The sequence below is a fragment of the Ambystoma mexicanum genome, chromosome 7p (assembly GCF_040938575.1).
Source record: "Ambystoma mexicanum isolate Mex_15411 chromosome 7p, UKY_AmexF1_1, whole genome shotgun sequence".
Lineage (NCBI taxonomy): Eukaryota > Metazoa > Chordata > Amphibia > Caudata > Ambystomatidae > Ambystoma > Ambystoma mexicanum.
This window is the reverse complement of record NC_090939.1, coordinates 778,122,652-778,146,852: the sequence shown is the minus strand read 5'-3', so window position 1 is coordinate 778,146,852 and position 24,201 is coordinate 778,122,652. Positions and strand designations below refer to the sequence as shown.

General features: G+C 44.5%; 1 protein-coding gene across 4 annotated transcripts in view; it reads right to left on the bottom strand.

Moving 5' to 3' along the window:
* FHL2 (four and a half LIM domains 2) overlaps nt 1-24,201 on the bottom strand; it is a 477,249-nt gene that overhangs the window by 56,182 nt on the left and 396,866 nt on the right. For all 4 annotated transcript variants that reach the window (XM_069636912.1, XM_069636913.1, XM_069636911.1 and 1 more), the window contains 2 exons: nt 10,840-11,009; nt 7,321-7,507 (listed from right to left, as the gene is read on the bottom strand). In XM_069636912.1, coding sequence (XP_069493013.1) covers nt 7,321-7,507; nt 10,840-11,009 — 357 coding nt within the window. The remainder of the gene's footprint in view (nt 1-7,320; nt 7,508-10,839; nt 11,010-24,201) is intronic.

Sequence of the window (24,201 nt, the reverse complement as noted above, 5' to 3'; positions counted from 1 at the left end):
GGATTGCTAGACCAGGTAATTAGCATTTGCTTCACCACACGGTATTACAGCTATTGGAATTTAGGTTAACGATAGTTTTTAGAGTTATATGGATCACAAAGCTGTTACAAACAGCAGTAGTAAGGGGATGTGCATAACTCTCATTGTACACACATTAAGGAAGAATTTGATCAACAGCGGACTTGCATCATTAATTATGTTTTTCAATAAATTTTACAGGACGATTGAATAGAAGTTGTTGGAAACAAATCCAAATAACGTGCGAACCACACCTATCACAAGCTATAATTTACTGACTTATTACAAAAGTAAGTAAGTGCATTACGCAATTTTTGGGAACATTATAACATCTTTTATGAGGGGGAATTAACAGAACCCTTTTACTTAATCTCTAGACTCCATAAGAACAAGTTCCAGTTTGGGGTAAGCCTCTGATTAATAGTTACAGCATTTCTTTCTGCAAACTTAACTCCACTTTTTCGGTGTAGCGGGGAATATATACACATTTTCTATGGTTAAATAGTCAGCAATCATACACGTAGAGGATTCTTACACTCAACCTAACATTTTTAACATCTTTATGCCAACTCTGGGCACTTACATTTGCACAGGGTTGGATCGGTTTTGCGGCACACTGAATGCTCAAACTAATGAGTATTGGGCACTCGATGCACACCTCTGATTGCTCTGTAATGTTTTCCCAAGCATAAAACAACAGGATTTGTTTGTTATTTTTAAGATTTGACAAATTGTATGCTCAACCTTTTGAATGTATCTTATTTCCTCTTTTAATTTCTGATCCATGTTGCAGGTTTCCTCCGTGTGCAACATCATGTGTGGTATGTGGACATTTTTCTACATTGCTTATCTTCATATCATATTATTTTGACTTTGTTTTTGCACTGTTGTGCTTAACCTCAATTGTTTTGGAACATTGTGAAAAGGGATGATATCTCAACAGCTTTGAGAATGACCGGGTTGGTCAAAACACGTATCAGCTGTCTCTGTTCTTAGAAAAACACAGATTAAACATATTTTGATATTGGAGATCAAAAAACCTTGTCTTGGATATATGGTTAATCAAATGAATATGGATTTTTGAGCGCAAATATTATCTCTTAACGCCAATCTTGTTAAACCTGGTCGTAGAAGTACCAGTCTCGGAATGAGGAAAAAAACTTGAGGTCCCAAAACCACGTTTCAAGACCCTAGGACACATTTGCACCACAACACACTGCACTGTGCCAGGGTGAGGCTATAGGTGGGGAGAGCGCACAGAAGATGCCAGTATGCTGCAGCACTCTAACTCTCGCCTTCCCTCCACGTCTAGTCCGGGGTATGTCAGCCAGCCACAAGCGCCCTTTTTCAGTGCAGTTTACTTCAGATTGCAAATCACATCAAGCGATAAGCGATTCGGAACAGCGACCTACATGGTCATTGATTTTCAACTATTGATGAGTGTTATCATGTCTGTCTACAGAACCCCAGCGTAGTACGGGTACTTTTTGCTAATTACTTAATAAATAGCACAGAGAGGGGCAGGCACAAATGATTGTGGAGTGTTTTGGTAAAGAGGTGAGATTTTACATTAGCATCTCAATTCCAAAACCCGACAAGCCTCCCTTTACTCTACCAAACTGGTGGAACGTGGACAAATTATGAAACTAATTAACTAAGTAAACCCGTTTCCTTATAACTAGTCTATTTCTTTGACGTGTTTCATTTTTGTGGGGCACTTCGTTTTAGTCACATCGTCAACTTGCTGCATGCATGTGTCAATGAGGAATAGAAAACCAGGTAGGTTTATCAGAAAGCTTCAGTTACAGTGCGCCTTTAAGACTATAAATAAAAGGACCATGTAAAAACCTCCTTCGTGGTCGCATCTCAAGTGGGAGGATCAATCTGCAGTGCAGAAAATGGGCTGGAACAAGACAGAGCGGCGCTCCGGGAAGAAAATTCCTGCCGGTGCGCCTTCTGAAAGCTGCCTACTCATCGAAGTACACACCTTCTGAAAGGTGTCTACTCATCGAAGTACACACCTTCTGAAAGGTGTCTGTTCGTTGAAGCACAGGTTGCTTCTGATAACTCATCTTCAGAACAGGATCCTTCCTGAAAGCTGAGTTATCACATGCATGAGCAATCCACAGTTCAAAAAACAGACCCTTTCAGTAAACTCGGCACAGGAAACTGAATACAGAAACAGCCAAAGCTTCACATACTTGTTGTAGCTGTCCAAACTGGTAAATATTTCCTGCAATGCACAGACATTGTTTTCTCAGGGTGAGTAGGATGACCAATTAAAACTGCAGAGCCCAACATCCATTATTCGCGCAAAAGTGTTTCTTACTGAATCACTAGACATGTTTCAAATTTAAAATTGTGGAAATGCTTATGTTCCCACAATGCTCTTTGCTTTTATGCAAATTGGCAGGATTGGGTTCTATGAAGAGATACTATATTGCATGACATGGCCTGGGCCCACACCCTTTGGCCCCACCCCTCCAAGGATGAGAGGGTTCCACCAGTACATTTTGTTCATGTCCAGCACTGCATATATTTGAAACATGGGTGTGTTAATGAAGTCTGATAGGTGAGAAATGTGGATAGTGGTTGGTCAGCGTTACTCGCGTTAGTAAAGTTTAGATTGTCGTATTCAGAAGTTAATTAGCATGCAGATCACTATTGTGTGCCAGATGTGAAAATATGCACTTCTGTTGGTTAGGTGGGTTCATTTCAAAGGGCCAATTACACACGTATGGGTCTATAGAGATCTGTGGACATTTGTAGATAACTAAGTGAAACCTGCTTGTTTATGTTTAATGTTTTTAATTGTAGCTGAGCTTTCCCCACATTTCATCCCTCTGCAGTCAATCAAATGAGTACCAAGTTACTGCTGTTATTAAAGAGAACTGGCCTATTAGAAGAGGATATGTTACAATAGCTTAGAACATAGTGATGGGCAGTGAATGACAGGTGTATGATTTCAAAATGGATAGACGGTCCCAGTCAACGTTTGTGATCCTAACACAGAAAAACCTGCAACGGTGCTGCCTCTCTGTCAAATGCATTCACATTTATCAACCCCTCTTTGGAAAGTCGCAGAGAGGTGAGAATATTACTTTACCCATTTAAATAGTATTGGCCATAAACAGACTCGCTTGGCCCATCATACTGAAGAGTAGGTGTACGTTAGGAAGAGGGCGAAAAAGTGTCCTGTGCAGTGCACACTTGTTTCATAGTTTGGGAGCATGGAATTGGAAGGGTGATTCTCCAGGGGCAGCAGAGGGTGCTCAATTGGATGCCCGCCCGACATGCTGGCTGCTGTGATGAGTTAGTGAGAGAGTAAGTCCCTTTTCTATGTTTGCAAAGAAGAAATAGCAAACAGACTTCCATGTGCAGCACATGGTACAGCTCCAGTGGTAGCAATCAGCATGGTGGCCGGAATCCAGCACGCGGCATTTTGGGGGCCAAGTGACGGATTCTGTGGAGGGCCAGCTTTCAGGGCTGCTACCTATGCTGTACATGTTAAATGGAAGGTACGCTTGCAGGGCTACTGTCTGTGCTGTAGCTGTTGCGTGGGAGTTAAGCTTTCACTGTTGCTACCTGTGCTGGCTGTGCTGTGTGAGGGAAGCCTGAACCTCTGCTACCTGTAGTATAGATGGTATATGTTAGGGCCAGGGCTGTTCCACTGCTGCCTCGGATATACATGCTCTATGGTAGTGAAGCTTGCACTCCTGCTGCCCATGGCGGACCTTTCTGAGGGACCTTCGCACTGCCGCCCTGCATGTGCTTTATCTCTTCTATGGGTGGGGATTTTGCATTGATGCTACGCCTGTCATTCGATGGGCGTTTGCATTACTGCTCCTTGTGCTGCAGACATTGAGTGAGTGGCGCTTTCACTGCTGCAACATGTGATGCACCTGCGGTGTGAGAGGGGAAACTTGCCCTGTTGTTGCTGGTGATGAGTGGAAAGCTGGGCTGGGCCTGCCGCTGCCTGTGGGTGGCTGGTTGTAGGAGTTAAGCTGTTGCTGCCTGCGCTGTAACTGTTCCATTGGAGAAAAGCTGGAACTGTTGCTGGTTGTATTGGACCTCTAGTGTGAGGGAAGCTGGCACTGCCGCCATCTTTGCTGAACCTATTCCGTTAGGGAAGTACGCTGGCACTAATGCTCAGGCTTTGGCTAGGCGAATGGGGGAAATGTTGGCACTGCTGCTGCCTGTGCTCTCCCAGCATGGCAGTGTGCAAACGAGCATGCCACTTTTCTGGGAGCAATGCTGAAACTGGCATAATAATATGTGCTTACCTGGGCACTGCAGTATATGGGCGTCCAGCACGTAACTGGGCACATGTGTCCATGCGTGGGCATATGAAGCTGACCCTATGCATGCGAGTATCGAACTGTCCATCCCCACTTTCAGAAAGACCCTCAAAACATACCTGTTTCCCCACACATAACCACACCCCTTCTGTCTCTCCTGCTGCCCATTGCCTGTCCTAATTGTTCGATCCTGTCCCAAAAACATTCTGTAAATTCCGTTTCACCTCTGCCCTTTCCAACCTTTGAACCTGTAAGGCGCTCGGAGACCCTCTGGGCCCAGTAAGGACCATACAAATATGTGAATACAAATAAATACTGTACATGAGAAGTTGAATGTGGCCATGTAAAAGAATCTCTTCTCTACGAGGTTGTACGCAGCCATGTGAGGCTGTACATGTTGAGCTGAACGCCGGGATGCACAGCTGTTCTGGCATGTGATGAAGGCACATGGGACTATGAGGGAACACTTTGGTTTAAAGTAGTAGCACCGGGAGTGGACTTGGTGCTGTTGGTTTGTAAGATCGTTTTCCCCCGATTAAGGCCCGTCAGCAGGGGTGGACTGGCCCATAGGGCACTCTAGAGATTTCCTGGTGGGCCTCTCCACCCTTCGGCCTCTTTTGTTTAGTATTTCCAAGTGTTCTCGTAGGAAAAGTGTTGGGCGCTTGCTGAAAATGCGTAATATGGGGCCACTTTAAACATTATTTCCAGGGCCTCTTTTGGTTCACAGCAATTATATCCAGGGCCTCTTTTGGTTCCCAGCAATTATTTACAGGGCCTCTTTTGGTTCCCAGCAATTATTTCCATGGCCTCTTTTGGTTCCCAGCAATTATTTCCATGGCCTCTTTTGGTTCCCAGCAATTATTTCCAGGGCCTCTTTTGGTTCCCAGCAATTATTTCCAGGGCCTCTTTTGGTTCTCAGTAATTATTTCCAGGGCCTCTTCTGGTTCCCAGTCCACCCCTGCCCGGTCATAACTGAAATTCCCTAGGGTTCGGTTCCCCAGAGAGGCTTGTGCCTGTCAACCTCCCCGAGTCGTTCTGTTTTCCTCAGTTGGATAGCCCTGGGGTCAAATGGTGTCTTGTCACCTAATGTGTCCATCGATAAAGGACAATGTCCGAGTTAATGCCCTAGCATTCGAACACTTCATAGTGTGAGAGAAATGTAATTTTTGGGGCGGTTATTCTTATTCGTTATGACAGTTTGCACTGTGACACATTAATTTTTAAAAACAAATTAGCTTCTAATTTTCAATAAGGGGTATGGTACACCATGAAAATGGCCTACTATCATCTGGCTTGCAGCCTTTACACAAACAAGCAGTGGCAAAGCCAATAGATTGGGAGTTTTGGCTTCTGTATAGGCATATGCCAGGCAGTGTGATATGTCCAGGTGCTCCCGCCATGCACAAGCTGTTGCTAGCACTGTCCTGTGAAGTCTCGCTGAGCAAATGGGCAAGCGGCTGCACCTGCACACTCCAAATGGTGCAAGTAACTGGGCAAATTACAGGTGACAGTACCGAGGCAGACCCATGGTGCATCTCGCCCAGACACATACCGGGAAACTGGCTTTGGTGGTGGCAGAGGCCTGCTTCTTGCACTGCTGGGCCGAAAACATATTTTTTTCCAATGTTGATCGCGCTCCTACAAATAATATTTCTTCTATTTCCGTGCACTCGAGCAAAATGTCAACTAAATGTTTATCAGCACTTGACGGATTCTTTTTAGGCATCTGCGGGGGAAGGAAGGCCCCACACGCCTCTTGAAGAGGCCTCAAAATCACTTTATAAGTGTTCATAAACATGTATTAATCACGACCCTCTACTATCCCATTGGGCATTCAGCAGGTCAGGGCAGGCATTAGAGGTCTCTTGGCTATGTCATCATTGCCCCATTCTGCTGGCACTCTTTGATGGAAACAATGGGATCTGGGGCTGTTTTCGTGAGAGTGACAGCAGAAACGGCCAATAGGAAATGTGTGGAGGGCTGGGAGGATGGCCAAAAACAGGTGCAAATGTTCTTACATCTATACTTTGCACACCGCTACCACCCGGGCAGTCTCCAGGCACTCACGTGGCTGTGCAAGAAAAGAGGGTGTGGTGTGCTCGTAGGGATAGGATAGATTCAGAACCAGGAGAAACTGCCATTGTATCTTGCGTGCTTTTGTAACGGTAAGGGTAAGACTCAGTTCCTTGGATGTGCACTGGTGTTTATGTTCGGTGTGTAGGTCGTATGCAGTTAGAGTGGAAGTGCAGTCCTCTACGAGTGGTTCAAAAGTACCTCTGCTACTTGGGCCTCATTACAAGTTTAGCGGTAGCCTTGCTGGTAAAACTTGCAATATTTTCCGGCGCCCACGAATGGGCAATTACCGGGGCTTTGTGGCCCCACCCGACCCGGTAATTGTCAATTCGTGGGCGCCGGAAAAAAGATGCTCCCCGTTCGGCCTGAATGGGAAAGGGGAGGTTGTAACGGTGCCTGTGCATCCGACATGCTGTGCTCGCGGGTGGCGGGCCGAAAGGCACCCGTGAGCACAACTCGTAGTTTGCCGGTCCGGGCACTACGGTACCGGCATGCTTACTGGTACCGTAGTTCCCGGACCGGCAAACTTATGAGGCCCATTATCTAGAGCCACTGGAGGCACAAGGCACATTCCTACCCTCTGCGTGTGGTGCATACACCCTGGTATTGCAGAGGAAACATGCTTTTATTCTTACACACAATGCTCATGCTTGTATTTATACAACGTACCCCCTACTCATGACGTGGCAATGGAGGTTTAGAGGCTGAAACAACACATGAAACACCGGTAGGAAACATAACCCTGAAGCAACAGCAATACAATGAAACACGATATAATGAAGCCGTGGGATGCATTGTGCTGCATGAACAAGACAGAAGGCAGCGTTGACGCCCGCCCGCTCGTTTTCAAAGTCACTCTTGAATCCATGCACACGCCATGACTCGCCCCTCGCCACACCCGCGAGTTGGCAGAGGAGCGACGCATACTTACCGCTGATGGGGTTGGTGCAGCCGGCACATTTCTTGGCATAGAGGTTGCAGAAGCAGTTAAGGCAGTAGGCAAATTCGTCGCGGGAGGTGAAACGTTGTCCGGACAACTGCTTCTTGCATCCGGTGCACACGAAGCACTCCTTGTGCCAGGGCTGCTCTCGGTAAGTCACGCCCCCCGTAGTGATGGCCTGAGGCGTGCGGGGAGGAAACGCAGCGTTAAGTTGGGAATCTCTCCTGATTTATTGTACTATAATTGCTTAAGCATCGCTCGTGTCGTTGGCAGCCGCGTTTGCTGACTTACAAGCATGGGTGCCAATGCAATATCGTTTTTTAACAAGTACAGCATTTCATACATTAGCCTGCAGTAAAGTGCCACAGAAGGATATTTTACAGGAAAGGCAATTGTAAAGCTTCTCGTAGCTTTAATTAAGTGCTGTCTTGCCAGATGGAACGCGGCTCTGTGCTGGCATAAGCAGCGTCACAACTGAAGCATAATAGCCGATTACAGAGCAATAGTGATGCTATGTTCTTATTAGGGGTCAGCAGTGACGTCACTACTAGCCTGTAATATATAGCATAAGGTACCCCTTACCGTACATTCTAAGGATACTGAATTCACTGAGGGGTGACCAAAGAGAGGAAGAAGGCTGAAGGCCGGGTTCCTTTATAAGCTCACGGAACTCCAAGGTGACTTACAATATCCTTTTTATGTATGGTGGGTATTTTGTTCCCTATAATACATGGCCACACACTGTCATTCCCTTTACTACCTTGTCTCTTGCTTAGTATATGTAAGAGATCTTTCATCTGCCGATCCATATAATCAATATAGAATCTGGATTTTTTTTTTTAAAAGTAAAACTGCAGCTCCTAATGTGTTGCAGAAAAATACAATGTATTAAAAAAAAATTATTTTGTGCTTTAAAATAAGTAATAACATGCAGATTTCTGCTCACATGAGTTAAACTCCATCAGTGCGCAAATGAAACATTCTACCATAAACAGTTCCTTGTCAATTACCTACTGCAATGTGTCACAGGAAACTACTCTGCAAGCCAGGAATTTGAAAAGCTTTTCACGGCTTTATTTTATTTTATTTTTTACATTTATAAAGCACGCAAATGGGCCCAGGGGTATCGTGACGCTGTTACAAGGAGGCTTACTTAGTAACATGAAGCAAGAAAAACAATGGAATGTCAGTATGTGGTTCTTGGTTACAGTGAACCTGTGACATGGTAGTTGATGGATTCATAGACAGAGGCATAGGTACAGTTTAACGGTTCCAGGGTTACAGTGAACCTGTTAAACGAAAGTTGTTGGTTATATTGACAGATGCATATTGAGCAAAGATTACAGTCTCGATGGTTCCATGGTTACAGGGGGAGCCAGAGCAATTTAAAGGACCATCCCAGGGTGACAATAGGTGTGGGCCTCTTCTGGTGATGTGGGCTAGTTGAAGAGCTTTGTTTTGAGTGACTTGCGGAAGGAAAGGTGGGATGTCTCATTCCTTAGGGTCATAGGGAGAGCATTCCACTGTTTAGGAGCTAAGAATAGGAAGCTCAAGCCTCCCGTTTTGGTTCTTTTGTAGGTAGGGATGTAAAGCTGTAATTAAGTACTGCAGTGGCATATGGAATTCTCTCTGCTGGCCCAAGCAGGAAACATTGTGATGTCACAACTAAGGCCTAATTGATTACAGAGCAGTTGTGAAGTCATTTTCTTATAACATGTCAGTTGTGATGTCACAACTACCCTGTAACAAGATAACAATTTCCAAGCCTTTGTGCAGATATTGCAGGCTGCCATGTATTATTATGGCAATCACCTCCACGTCAGGGGGTGTACATGACTGTTAACGGCCTGCTAGCCCAAGCCTAGGCAGGCCCTCAGCGATGGCTGTGGGCCGTTACCAGCCATGTAAGCCCCCGACACTGCGGTGAAAGCTATTTGCTCCACTGTAGTTTACCTTTTGTTTTACGGTAAATGCGGTCCACTCGTATTGTCCAAGCACAATCTCACATAAAGAAACAAGATTGCTGCCACCACAGGAAAGCAGACTTAGTCCCTTTTCCATTTTCATGCCAACTGTGAGGGGGAGGAGCACTGGGACCGGAGCACAGAGCTCCGGTCCAGCAAGTAAGTGGGGAGGGAGGTGGTAAGGAAAGGGAGTAGGATGTATTTGGAGGTGGAGGGGAAGGTGGCGTCATGGGGAGGCAACAGGGAGAGGCTCCCTGTTGCTTCTCCACAATCAAGATTGGCGCCATCTGGAGAAGGGCCCCAGGTGACTGGAAGCATGCGGGTGGTACAATGTGTGTTCTCGCCCACATTTACAGCAACCGGACTGACTGAACACCATTCCACGGTGCAATTAGAAATGTAATTGCAGGATTTTATACGAGTATTACAGGTTGCCATGTATTATAAAATTACTGGAACACAATATGCATGTAGTTCCCTTCCTGTGACATTCAACTGGAGAAATAAAAGTGTTATATTATCATCCCAAATACGTATTGCGTCTAATGAGTGGTGACCTGCTTGAAACCCCTGTCATTATCGTAGTTTGGGATGTAGGTCTTGATTAGTGTAAAGTGCGGGTCAAGAATAAATCCTTTAAACATAATGAATATGGACTGCATTCTTTCTACAGTCCAAAACCCAATGCAAAAGTCTACACAGAGCCCTGAACTAGGGGAAGTAAAGCCTGCAGTGTAGCCAATTTACAGCCAGAGCACTATGCTGACTAGGGCTTAATTTGTAAAAAGGTAAGTGTTGGGGCTCAAATACTTTCTTACGCATGTATGACAGGTCAGTACGCTTAGCTCCCCACCCACTCTTGCCACCACCCACGGCTGCTCCCAATGCTGTCAACATTTTGTGGGGTTAGAGCTGCAACTCCCACCAGCTTAGTGTGGTTGATGGATGTACTCACTACGGCAGATGTGTGATTTACTAATACCAATTAACAAACACACTAAATAGCATACTTGTGTCTTGACATGAGACAAATGTTTAGGTGTGTCTTTAAACACAACTGCCATTTACATGTTGCTCTGATTCTATAGGTTTTTATTATGTGATTGGCAGTTAAAATAATAAAGTTGGCAAAATACCACATCATAATCAGAGCGAGTCTGAGGCAATAAGTGCTGGTGCTTAGAAAATAAGTGCAAGGACTGAGCCCTGGCAAACACCCCCACAAATTAAGCACTGATGCCGATTATCAGTAAGAAGCATCACTGAAAATTGGATTTTATGATTCCGCAACTGAGCGCAAGAAGACAAACCCTTGTAGGTCTTCATTTTCGTCTTCTGCCTTCCTATAATCCCTGAAATTATTGGCCTGTTTAAAATGGGTATTGCACCATGAGGTGGGAATGGACCTTGAGAAGGTGTTGGCTGAGCCATAAGCATTGCTGGCTGTGGCGGGAGGTGGGGAATGCCATCCTCTCAGAAGGGTTGAGCACAACGCAGAGTGGAGATTAATGCCAAGTAATCAGTTTCAAATTCAGAAAGGAGGTACCTTCTTGCATTGCACACACTGCATGGCAAACTGCTTTTCATAGCATGGCACGCAGAAGTTCTGGTTTTCTTTGGGGATGAAGCTCTTTGTTCCGATTGGCTGCTGGCAGCGCAGGCAGATGAAGCACGTCTCATGCCAGCTGCTGCCTTTGTACTCCATTTTACGGGTCCCTAAAGAGAAAAATAAAACAATAACTTTCCGGTGATCAGTCTTTTTTAAAATACTGTTCGGTTCATCGCTAACTTTGTCATATTACATATACTCTCTGAGGATTGACACCACACAGCAATGCATGCATATGTTCTCAGGGAGTGAGTTCCCAAGTGATGGTGCAAATCTCCTGCTAAGCATGTTGCGAGGGGTGTTGCTAGGTCTGGAAAAGATCTGGGGCTATGCTAATGTCAGGACTCTGGGCTAGCTAGCCTTTTGGCTGTAGCCCCTGAGCTTTTATCCGGGACTACAACTTAAAGACCTGGGCCTACAGCCGCCTCAGCCCCCCCCTAACGACACCTCTGCATGCCACCAAAGAGACTGCCCGGTGCATCACTAGTAAACAGCTGGAAACAAGAACACAGAAGGGGAGGCGCCAACAATCAGTGAGATTCAGGAAAAAGTCAATAACAGTGCTGTGTGAATCAGTGGTGTCCCAATTGACATGTCACCAACATCTATTTGAAACTGAGATGGTAAACACAAATGGAATATTCTAGATGCGTGACCTATTAACCAGGCCTTTCCCTCTTGGTTGATTTATTATATTTGGGAACTACTACAAGTCCAATATTTAAGGATCTCACTTATCTACATGGGTAAGTGGCAAAATATTGTACTGTTGTGGGACAGTATCTGGTACCAAAAGTGAAAAGTCACCTATTAACAAGCAGTGATCTTTACATTTCTAAAAACTGGTTGGAGTTTTGGCAGTAATCGGCCAAGACAGTTTTTCGGATATTTGAACATTTTATTGATATAAAATTGTGATTTCCGCTCTGCGTCAATAGTGGCTAAAGCGCCTACTGAGCCCTCAAACTGATACAAAAGAGTGAGTTCAATCATAAAAACGTAACAGGCACAGTTAAGGACTATGCTTCCTTCTCCTTTGCCTTTTGTGATTACTTGGACCGAGGGAAGGCTATACTCTGAAGAGGTGTGTGAATGTGATCCAGTAGCAACCGAAACAGCAAAGTGTAATAGTCCAAGATAAAGGCAATGTCCAATTAAGGTTCTATAAAACACATACACTTTAATTAAAAATGCCACCTGCAATTATAATAAAATAGAACAACACTACACAAAACCCACCCCAGTGGAAAGAGCACAGAATATGCAAAGATGGAAAAGATGCAGCCCTCTGAGTAGTGAAACAGGGGTGAAAGGCAATCAAAAGCCACAATGTTTTCAAAACGATATGTCCTTGTGTGAAAAGGGACTAAAAGTGGCCTAACCATTCTCTAGGGCCCAAAGATGGATCAATGGGGCTTTTATTGGTGAATACTTTTCACTATTCTTGGCAATTCAACAGCCCGGAACCAGACTCTTTTGTACTGTTCGTGCATTTGAAATCAGGGTTGAACATGGCAGTTGCGTTGTTCCAGATGGGGAGCAATTATCGAGATGGGGTCAAGCTGAAGTTCATTATGGTTCAAAGAAGTGCAGATCATGAGGGCCACCAGGTTCGGTCGATAGTCGGTTTGATGATGAAGATGCTGGTGACTGGATGCACAGTTGAAGGTAGGTGGTCCGACACAGCGTTCGAGCCTTGCGGTTTGATGAGGCCACCAGCATCGGTTCGACTGGCAATGAAGATTGACATTGAAGGTGTTGGTGGTCTGAAAAGTGGTTTCAAGTGACATTCAATGAAGTGCAAATCGAAAGGGCCAACCGGGTCATTTTGACAGAGAAGATGCTGGTGACTATATGTGCTGTTAGAGTTAGGCAGTCCAATGCAGCATTCCAAGTTCAAGGATTCCCCCAGGGTCTGGTTAACTGTCGATAAAGATTGGCAACAAAGATACTGGAGGATTGAAAGGCGGTTCGAAGGTGGTGGGTGCAACAATAATGTTATAATTTAAGCTAAGGAAACATTGCACTCATCTGGTGCTCTGAAGTGGTGAACTGGTTCGAGAGAGCGAGACAGCTGCTTGAAGATCGTTCCAGTGCCAAAGGTGGCTCCAAGGTGGTTTTGTTAGTTTGAAAGGGGTTGAATGGCTACAAATCATGCCTTGCAGTAGTTTGATGGTGAAAACATATGAGTCCTGGCTGTCTTGATTCTCAGGTTGCTGTGAGTCACAATCCAGGGACCCAAAGATAAGGCTAGATCTTGTTCTCAGGCTCCCAACACAAAGGGGCGGGAAATAAATGGGCAGGAGCCCTTCCACGCACAGAGCTCCTGGGTACAAGTGTGGTTTTGCTCCAGCAGCTGGTCAACTGCTATGTACCCTAGGGATGGTTAGGGAGCATAGCATGCTTCTGCTTTGGACATTCAGTCTTCAAGCCAACTCTCCCCAACAGAGGAACAATGAACTCTTTCTCTGGTTTTTGTTCAAGAATCAATCAGTGAAGGAGTGTGAGACTCATTCTTTTAAAGTCAAATGCCCACAGGTGATTGGACTACAGTAAGCTTGTTTTTAGGAGTCCAGGTCCTGTGCTAGAGACAAGAGGTCTTTGCCTTCTAGCATCATACCCAAAGTGCTTTGTGTGAAAGGAATTGGAGGCAACATGAAGAAAAGCTATACACAGAAAGAAACAAGATGATAGAAGCCTCCAGATATGCTGAGCTCTCTGTCTACACTAACTCCAACCGTTCCCATGTCAACAGCATCAACGGCCCTTTTGGTATGCAGCACGCTGATCGATAGGCATGCCTTTTGATTTCTGTTTCCCAGGATAGCTCTTGCTGGGAGGTTGTCTTGCTGGAGAGAGGTGTGGCTCAACCTCAAAAAGGAAAAGGATCAAAGTAGAGGCATAACTATTAAGCATCCTTGCCTGTCAGTTGGCATGGCCAGTCTGTCTGACCAGAATACACATAACCCTTACACAGCTGAGCTGGGCTCACAGTGCAGACCCAGGTATGATACTAAATTGATGTGGCTTTAATAAGTATGGGAGATGTTAGCCACCATACCCTAACTCAGGGATGGCTTATTTTCAAAATGCACAACTGCCACCAGGATAGTAGCTCCCATAATTACACAGTTTAGGAACAGAGGTGCATACCTTAAATGAAGCCCATTCGCTGCAGGGACTTGGGTGTCACTGCAGCTTTTATGAAGGCACCTGTGACCCCTGGATCTGCTCTGTACCACAGCAGATTAGGCGCTGCAGATCAGGATACTAATTTGGCAGGGCACAGGTGTACACTAATTATTTTTTGCCATGGAGATAATGAAAGGGAGATCTGATGAGCAGATTACTCTTTCTGAGGTGGAATAACCTGCATCATTTTATTAATTAATGAAAAAAAGCTAGGTTTTCTGCACCCTTTGTCAGATGGCAAACTGTCGCAAAAATAATTGTTAATAATTAGGCTACAGCATTCCATATTCCCTTCTCTGCTGACATGATGATATATAAAGAAGACCCATCAAATTAGTACATAGCATATCAGGATGTTAATACATAGTGATTATGTCAATACTGGAATTGTTTAAATGGTATTACATCAAATGGCATGCTATTCAAATAGTTCAAACTTTGATTAGCACCCTGGTGTGGGGCATTGGCCAATCAGAATGCACGGAATATAAACTGTATTCCCAGGTACAACCCTGCATTCCGAGCAGCCCGAGTGTCTGTCTGCTTCTGCCTCTTGCCCCCTCTCCTTTGCAAAAAATACAGCAGGCACTAAAGCCTTTTTGGAACCAGAAATAAAACTAAAATGTGACTACAGAATCCTTAAAATCGCACTGATCTCCTGAAGTCCCCTTTCCTTGTTAATAACGCCATGGTCATTAATATGGAAAAACAGAGTTAAGAAATGCACTGTGACTTTTCTTAAGCGACCCTCACTTCACCGAGACCTTAACTTGGGTAGTGAACCATTACCGACAGGGTCAGTCTGCCAGTCTGGCTAATAATATCCCTGCATTAATAACCTGGAGAAAATCATTATTTGTCAATACTTGGCATCCATTTGTGGGGTAGGAACGAAAGTTTTCAGCATATATCGGCCTCCCAAAAAGGCCAACTTTGAAAGTAGGGGAACTGCCTACCCTTGCTGTAATTACTAGCAAAACCGACAACTGCCAGTCTATCAACCTGCAAAAGCCAGCATGGCTCTCCCTGCCCTGGATCTGAGAGTTACTCACTCAACTGGTGCTGCATATCAGACGGAAATTCTGAAAAAAGTCAATACACTCAAATCTTTAAATCTGTGCTTTGGGGTTCAGGAACAGTACGCGACAATGCATATGATTGGTGGCCTTGTACTCAAGCACTGGGAAAGCCAACAGTTGTGACTTTTGTGTAGGCATGGGATCGGCATTTTCTCCACACCAGCATAAATATACTACCTGGCAATAAGGTGGCAACAGCTGGAAAGTTGAGTGATAACCTGGGCAGATGATAGCTGTGCCTGGAAAATGCATATCTAATACCTACAGAGAAGGCAACATTGTTGGCTTTGTCTATGCTTGGCTTCAACAGGACTTCAGCATAAGGAACAGATATAAATAAAATGGTTGAAGGCACACTTGGTTAAGCCACTTTTAGGATATTAGTAGCACAGTCATGAGTCCAACCAAGCCATTCGGCCTCATTACGAGCATGGCGATAGCCATGCCTGTATGGCAGACACTGCTACCTCCATGCTCGCTACCGGCACCGCCTCCCGCGATTGGGCAATAACTGGCCCATTACGAGATGAATGGGCCAGTAATGGCCCATTCACGGGTGGCCATAATGGCAGGCTCCCCATGGGGCAGAATGGGGGTGGGGAGCATGGATGCGCCGGCACCGTTAACAACGGTGCCAGCGGCATTACGAGTTCTGCTCGTGGGTGCCGCACAGCCCGCCAGGTAACACCTGGCGGACTGTCAGGAACCCGCGAGCAGAACTCGTAATGCGGCGGGACGGTATGATGCATTAGCATCATGTCACCAATGAGTGAACGCTTCCCTTTCCTCTAGCCAAGGCTAGTATTTCTACCAAGAAACTACAACATTTACTTCTGAAAGTGATGAAAAAGCAACTTTGGTTATTTTTTCTTCCAGTGTTTATTTAATCTCTTTCGTCGACTTAGGACTTTATTCTTCTTTTTCCTATTATTTAAAGATACCAATAATATTACATTCTTATGTAGTGTGCCGTGCTACGTTTCCTCCGCTTCTAAGTGCTGAAGTAAAAAGTGCTTTCTCACCCCAATTTGAAAGCACTGAATAGACACATACATGAGACTGATGCAGCACATACATGAGACTGATGCGACACATACATGAGACTGATGCAGCACAAATCTTTGCATCCCTCACAAAATGTGCATTTCAAGGCTACTCATTTTAGTTAGAAACTCTTGGAATATGAACCAGCTGTTATGCCTGCCATGCTTTGACCAACACTATTTCTTTTTGTACAGATTTGCGACGTGATCAGGTAAATGAGTCGGGCCATTCCATTCTTTTTTCTCAGACTTACGAGAACAACAGCAGCAGCAACTGATTTCTATTACAGTGCCCCAGCTATGTTTGATTCTCTCATTTAAACATCACAGCAAGTTACTTCTTCTTTGAACGAATTACTGGTTCAGTGCTAATGCTTACAAAATCAGCAGACTTGTAGGTCATACCTAAGCATCTTAAAATGTTGGCGTGGCACATAGTTTACCCTAATTGATTCCTGTATGATGCTAGGTTATGTTATGTTGCTTGATATTTTAATAGCGCTGCTGCCATTGTTCTGGCCTCAAAGCGCTGTATGGTGAATGGCCATTTGGCAGAACATAGACTAACATGAAAATAAGAGATCATTATATTGCATGCAGATGGTAATTAAAATGTAGTCGACTGTTCAATTACTAGCTGAGATAACAAGTTTAAAGACATTGGGCCTCATTATGAGTTTGGTGGTATGGCCAAAAACTGTGGTAATGCAGTTACCACTGCATTACTGCCTCATTGCCACACCGCCAAACTATGGTTTTGGAGGTAATGTGGAGGAAAAACCTACAGCAAAATTCTGGATATAATTCTGCCACCTTACTGCCAAAAAACACAAATTTTGGCAGAATTACCACCAGTGGTAATTCTGAAGAAATACCCATGGAGTCCCATTGACTAACACTGCCACACCACCACTTTTCATTTGGTGGTACCTTGGCAGATTTACTGCGGAGATACTGTTAGGCAAGAATTGATGTAGTAACACTGTGTGAGTCTACACAACACTTGTCTACTTGGTATTAGGTAACCCACATTTTGGTATAGGGCTGTACTATACATGTTGGTAGTGTGAGTGAGCAGCCAGGCCTATCTCAAGAGGAGTTCATGTGACCTGTAGAGCTGCAGCAATGACATTCGCAAATACAAGTAGCCAAGTAACACTTATACTGAAGGTTTCAGTTATAAATAGTTATTTATTTAATGTCAATTTTTAAATAAGCGTTCTTTAAAAAGAGCAAGATATGTAACAATGAAATATACTTTAAAATCCTTTTCCAGAATCAGCATAAGCTTACTAGATATTCTTTAGAGATGTTTTTTATACAGTGCCTACACCAGTGACAGTGATGGCATTTATATATTACTAGTACACTTTGCAGATTCTGATGTTGCCGAAAGGAAAGGTTAAAGGAAGGAAACAGTTTAAACATGTTCTCAGGGCATGTGAGTATATGTAAATCGTCCAATGAGTGTAGACAAAACCTTTCCCAGCAATACCAGTCTAAAAACAAGTTATCACCTCTGAGGGACAGAAAATATCAAACTCAATGGACTAGAAGGGTCTGCAGGGAGCCAGGACAGCCACAGTCCATTGGATCACAGTCTATGGAGCTGAGGCACTTAGTAGTTAATAAAAAGTTAGAGAGCTTTGTAGAAATCACCTGGAGCGTCACACGCTGTTACACTTGTGAAGAGCAGAGCTGACATCAACTAACAAAACTAGCTACTGCAAGTCTCAACTGAGAAGAGCAAAGCTAACGACACTGAGGTAAGTACTCCACGCCTGAACAGTACCTCTGGTTTGAAGGAGAGTGGTCCAGCTGGAATCTGTCCTGTTACAGCAATGCAGATCCTGGTTTCCCGAGCCTCAGTCGTGGTGACAAGAGGGAGGATGTCTGGAGGACTCCTGCGGCAGCAATTTGGAAGTCGTCAGCAGCTACAGGCTCTTTTCGGATCAGTGGCACTTTGCGGTTTCAGCGCACGGTAAACAGCACCACCGCAGATCTTGGATACCAATTGAGCTTCCTTTACTCCTTGGATCTTGCAAACTGGTGAGGGGACTCGAGCTCTGGTCGTCCTGCTTCTGAATGGTCCTTAGGAGACTCCTGGAGCTTCTGGCCAGATTGCAGACGTTGCACTCAACTACGGGTTTCTTCACCCCCTGTCACTCGGTTCCTGCAGCAGCACACAAGTACAGCCAGTCGGGGAAGATGGTCCAGTGGAGTTCCTCTTAGGGTTAGTTCGTCCCACTAACCCAAGGGAAGAAGTCGTCCCTTCCGGAGCTTCTCTTGTCGATCAGAGAAACGAGTTTCAGCACAACAGCAGGGCCTCACCTGGCAATACAAAGGTCCAGGAGGATGCAGGAAACTTTGTCCAGGGTTTCTCCGTCGGGTGTTTTTCCCAGTGGGCCACTCTGCCTCTAGTCCCAAAACCCTTGCCTTTTAACCAGGTCTCTCCCATTCATGCACAGCCTAGGCTGTCAATCACACAGCAGGGTGGCTGTCCTAAAAGGACAGCCAGCCAGCTAATCGGGACTGGTTGCAATCAGGCATTCTTAGACACAAAGGACAGGGGAGTTTTAGGAACCTCCCTCACTTCCTGCCCTTCCAGACACACTGGAACCTGAGGCAAGATTCAGGACTGAAGCCTGCCAAAGGCAAAATGAACAAAGGGCTCAAACCTGGCTTGGTGTACAGAGTAAAACCCAAGAAAGACCCCACAAACAGAAAATGGCGAAAAAAGAAGACAAGGCCATTTTGACAACATGGGCACCCATGGGCCCTATACTGCAGCTGAGGGTTCAGCCTGTTGTAGAAAGGCACAATGGTAGGACACTTAAAACCACTGCCACCAGCCATTTAAAGTAGTGAGGGTAACATAAAATGTTACATGAGTATATAGGATAAGGGACTACTAAGTAACCCACAAGCACTCCACATAAAATGGTGTGTGCTGGACATAAAAAGAGAAAAGGGTAAGTAAAGTCAATTTCACTTTACTATTCTTGGGAACAGTAGTTGCCACAAGAAAAGGTATTTAAACCTTAGGAGAAATCCGATCTGTGACACTGCACCGAAGGTGCTTTGTGTAACCATACAAAAAGTAGATGCCTATGGGGTTTGTCAGACACCAAAAACAGCGGAAACACATAATCCAAATCAGGTCAAAACACATGAGAGAGTAAAAAAAGGTTTAATTCCCTCCAGGGTTAAAATTAAAAAGTGCTAAAGTCCAGCAAAAGAGCTGGGGGTGTCTAAGGTTGAAGGGAATTAGCACAGAAATGAGAATTCTCCCTAACCGATACCACCAAACTTGTAATGAGGCCCATTATACTAGCCATTCAAGGCAGAGTGTTCAGGTGCAGAGAGTATTTCTATGTAGCATTGTTTTTAAGTACACTACGAAAAATATGGTTACAACATCAATATATAGCGTGGTATACATTTCATACAAGAATGGATCACCATTTGTATCGTTAATCAGTGTGCATATGCTCATGTTAACACATTACTGTGAATGCAAGCAGAGGTCCAAGGCCAAATGATAAAGATGTGTTATTATATAGCACTTACGCTTAAGCGATTTATATAGAAAAAATATACATCCAATATCACCCAACCTGTGTTGGTACTCATTTATCGACCTCAGAAGGATGAAAGGCTGAGTTAAGGTGTTTAAGGACAGACTAAATCAGTGACTCACCCCCTGAAGTGTGCCTGAAATAAACCTTTAAGTCTAACAATTAATGTGGTAATCGGGCATTTGAATTGTAACTATGGATATTTTAAGCATCTGCAGTAATCTATATCATAACATAGTACTAACACACCTAAAAAGGCGGCATGATTTAGACACTTTCCCACTACCCATGACAGTATAGCGTCATGCAATGAATACCGGCATCGAACGCGATTCCACACGTTCGTGTTTTGGAAGTCGTTAGAACTTCACTGCGACTCCTTTTAACATCACAGCTTTGGTTAATCAAGTAAGTCCTACATCCTTGCTTTCACAGCAATTATCGTAGCTGTTTAAACCATTACGAAGCTTTCATACATATAGCGAATTAACGTTGTACAGTTTTACAACCCCAGGGTTGGTTTATTTGTTATCTTTTCTCTGCCAGGTGACCCAGGGACTTTTTTCACCAATATATCCTGTACGCATTCAGCATCTGCGGCATAAAACACAGTGGGAAGAAGAATAAAAACAATATTAAGAAGCTACGAACTAATGGCATCAAGGTAATCATTCGGAAACCAGTGTGATCTTTTGTCTAACGTTCAAATCGGTTAGTTTTCACTACCTATAAAGCAAATGTAAAAATTCTGTTCGAATTTCTCGGCTGGGGCCTCCCACTGGAACAGCCTCCCTGCCTCCCTTAAACTGGAGGTGAACCATCTTCGGTTCTGGAAGCTCCTCAAAACCTTTCTCTTTGGTTCTGCTTTTTCCCCTCCCCTCCTCTGCTGACTTCCTAGTTGTACTGGAACTGCACTGGCTACCTGAATACCCTCTGAGCTCGGGACCAGGTCCTCCCCCGCCAGCGTTTCACCACCTGACAACCCCTGCACTTGGGGACTGTCTCTGTATCCCTACAGTCCCCCTCCCAGCCCTTGACACCAATGTCTGCACTTACCCATGCACTTGCCACATGCTGGCTGCTACTTACTTATTGTTATCCATGTACTGCACTGTCCCTGCCCCCTTCCCATGCACTTGCGCGATCTGAATGACACCTGGCCTAGAAGGATCGCTGTCCGTCCTCCCTTTGTTCCCCTCCCTTGCCTCGTCGTGCCTTGAAACACTTGTGTATAGGCGCGTTATAAATGCCTTATCATATCATTCATTGCCTACTAAGATTTAAGTGAGGCAGATACTTAAAACCCTTTGCCACGGGTGTTTGGTCTAAGGAATGAATAATTTTTTCATCTCTCACTGGATTTGCTGTCGAGATAAAAAACAGCAGCTCCATTGAGATTAAATAATATAAAAGGAATTAGGGGAAACATCAGTTATTGATTTGCATACTGTTTCCTTTCTATAGTCAGACTACAGTTCGTATAAAGCTCCAATGAATGAAGAAACATCGTTGTCATTACTCTAGACGACTCCTCACACGCCGTGAAAGAAATGGAAAGGTCAGTGATGACAGCCACAACACCACTCATAGATACAAAGTTCAGCATGATTTTAAAATTAAAATTGTCGCCAACACGAATCCGTTTTGGTTTTTTTTGACTAGAAGATTCTCATACAATGTGCCATCCTTAAACCATATGTGCTACTACACAGTGTCCTGAAGACATGTCCATCAGATGTTGCAAACCAGATTGAGCCAGTTGCATACAATCTCAGTTCTGGGACCTAGAACCACAGCTTAGTGTCGAGTAAGTCAAGGGAGATTATATAGAAGAAAGAGGGTTGATCAATTTATGAAAACATATCCCTCACTCCCCTACTAACCTCACAAAAATACTGTGATGACCAGAATGTACTTAGTTAGCCTTGGGTGTCATCACCCCAGTCAGATAGGGCCATTGCTAATTTTGAACTATGTTTTTTAGGCGTTTTTCAATGCCCATATTTTTATGTTTTGTATATATATATATATATATATATATATATATATATGTATATATTGGGGGTCATTACGACCCTGGCGTTAAGGGTTTAACGGCGCCATAAAAGGTGTTGGCGCCGTTAAACCCTTAACGCCTTAACGCCTGATTACGAGGTCCCTTTGCGGGACCCGACCTTAACGGCTGGTTTTACCAGCCGTTAAAGTAGGGCGCCGCAAAGGGACCTCGGTGCTAATTACGGTACCACAATTTGCGGTACAGTACTTAGGGCCTTCCCCAGTCCCATTGAGCCCTATGGGGCGAAAATGGGAATGGGAAAGGGCCATGGTGAAATAGGGAAATACCGCCCCGCCAACCTTGGAATGGGGCGGTATTTCCCCATTCCACCATGGCGGACTCGTTACAACACCGGCACCAACCATGGTGCTAACAGCGCCATGGCTTAGCGGCGGGGTTGTAATGAGGGCCATTGATTAAAATATGTGAACTTTAAGTATCTTTGTCTAAACAAATGATGACATTTCTTGTTTGGTGATATTTGTGAACTATTTGATCTTGTGCGTTAGAAGGTGGGAAGCTGTTCTTTGTGGAAACTTGTGTATACTAGTGTTAATTTGTCCTCCTCCACACAGCCCCCGAAAAAAGAGGACTCCCCTACTCTGTACCACATATTCTGAGAATTCAGAAAGACAAATTCTTTGTTATTCCTTTTCTTTCTCATTTAGGGTCACTGCTCAAAGTGTTACACTTGTGAAACCCCCTGTTTTATAAGAGGCCTGAACAAGAAAGCCAGCCACTCCAGAAACAGAGAGCCACATGGCACTGGCCACATTTAAGAAGAACTTTTTTATTTTTTTATTTTTTAGAGGTACCAAGGGAGACCTCGGGACCCGCAGTTGCGACCCCCAAATGACATCCCTGAGCTTCAGCCGTAAGCGAAGACAGACTGGGAATTGGCTGAATTCAAAAGAGGAGCATTAACCTATTTTGTACCAGGTGCATTAATGACGGCACAAGTAAAGACAGACTATGCTTCCCTTGGCCTGATAAAAGAGACTGTGCTTCAGCTTGTAGTGTGTCGGGACACTTCAAAGATGTACAAAAAAAAATGTTCATCCGCTGTAGAATCGGTGAGTTGGCGTTTGGGTATTAGAGGTAATGTCCAGTAGTCAGTCGAACTACTACAAACACTGCTTCCAAGGGAATTGATTAAAGTATATCGAATGAAATATCAGAATTAAACATGAGTTGTTTTCCTATGATGGTAAATGATGGCTGTGCAATCCAATCCATCTTCCAAAGGAGCGAAAATATTTCGGAATTCTATAGCAGTGATTAGACCCCTATTTGCAGAGCAACATCTTGAGCCTTGAGGGCTTTCTTCAATGATGCACTGGCCGTTTTAGCGACATGGTCTACTGGGGAAGGAGCTTTGGAAGACATAGGAAGATGGGATTTATCACAGACTCGGCTTCTGCCTGTCTGTGTCTTTGTTTTGCATTTACTTTTAGTATATTATCTTAGATTTATCATGTTGATGCTCTTTTGCTTTTAAGGACTTGATATTTTCCAGTGCTGGTGTGACTGGATGCGTTTTTATGTTCTTTATTTCAGTGCCCATTTTTATTATTTAATTATTAATTGTGTTAGCTTCTTATTTTAATATGCACATTACTTGTACGCCAATCTCTCGGCAGAGAGTGCCTCACCTCATATGCCTGCTGGCAAGAAAGCTCCCGGTGTCACTGTTTTCCCTGCCTGACTCCTGTGGTGGGACGTGGAGTCTTTCTTCTTGCTGAGCCTCAGCTCTCTGCTGATTGGTTCACAGTTATACTCTGTGTCCCTATCCTCACTCAACCCAGGATGCGCAGCGGCAGCGCGCCTCCCGTACCAAAGTTGCGCTTTAGTCGCGCCCACCTGGGCCCACTGGCGTCAATGGGGCACCCGCAGCACCCACGATGTGGGGTTAGGGGTGGTGGGCTGGGACTCCACAAGCCTCACACTGTCACTGCCAACAAAAAATTAAAAAGGCGCAAGCTTACAAAGGTCCTATAGGTGCCTTTTTCATTTTTTGCCCTTGTTGGGACACTCTTTCTGTAGGTGGTTGATAAGCAACCAAGAGCCCGACAATCCCAAGAAGCAGAGAACTTCTCGCTATCGTAGCGCTGCCCCGTGCCGAGGTCCTGACTGGAGTCAGACCAGAATGAGCAGTGCTGAGGTTATCACAGACGAATGGCAACAATTATCACACCAGCTGATGTCACTTGCCTTCAATTCCTGTCAGGAATTATTGGCACACATTGCTACTGACATTGTCCTTGTCTATATTGTATATTAAAAAAAAAGATGCTACCACCACCAGTGCTGATCATTGGCTGGATTGTCCCAGATCGAGATCTGGCAAAGTA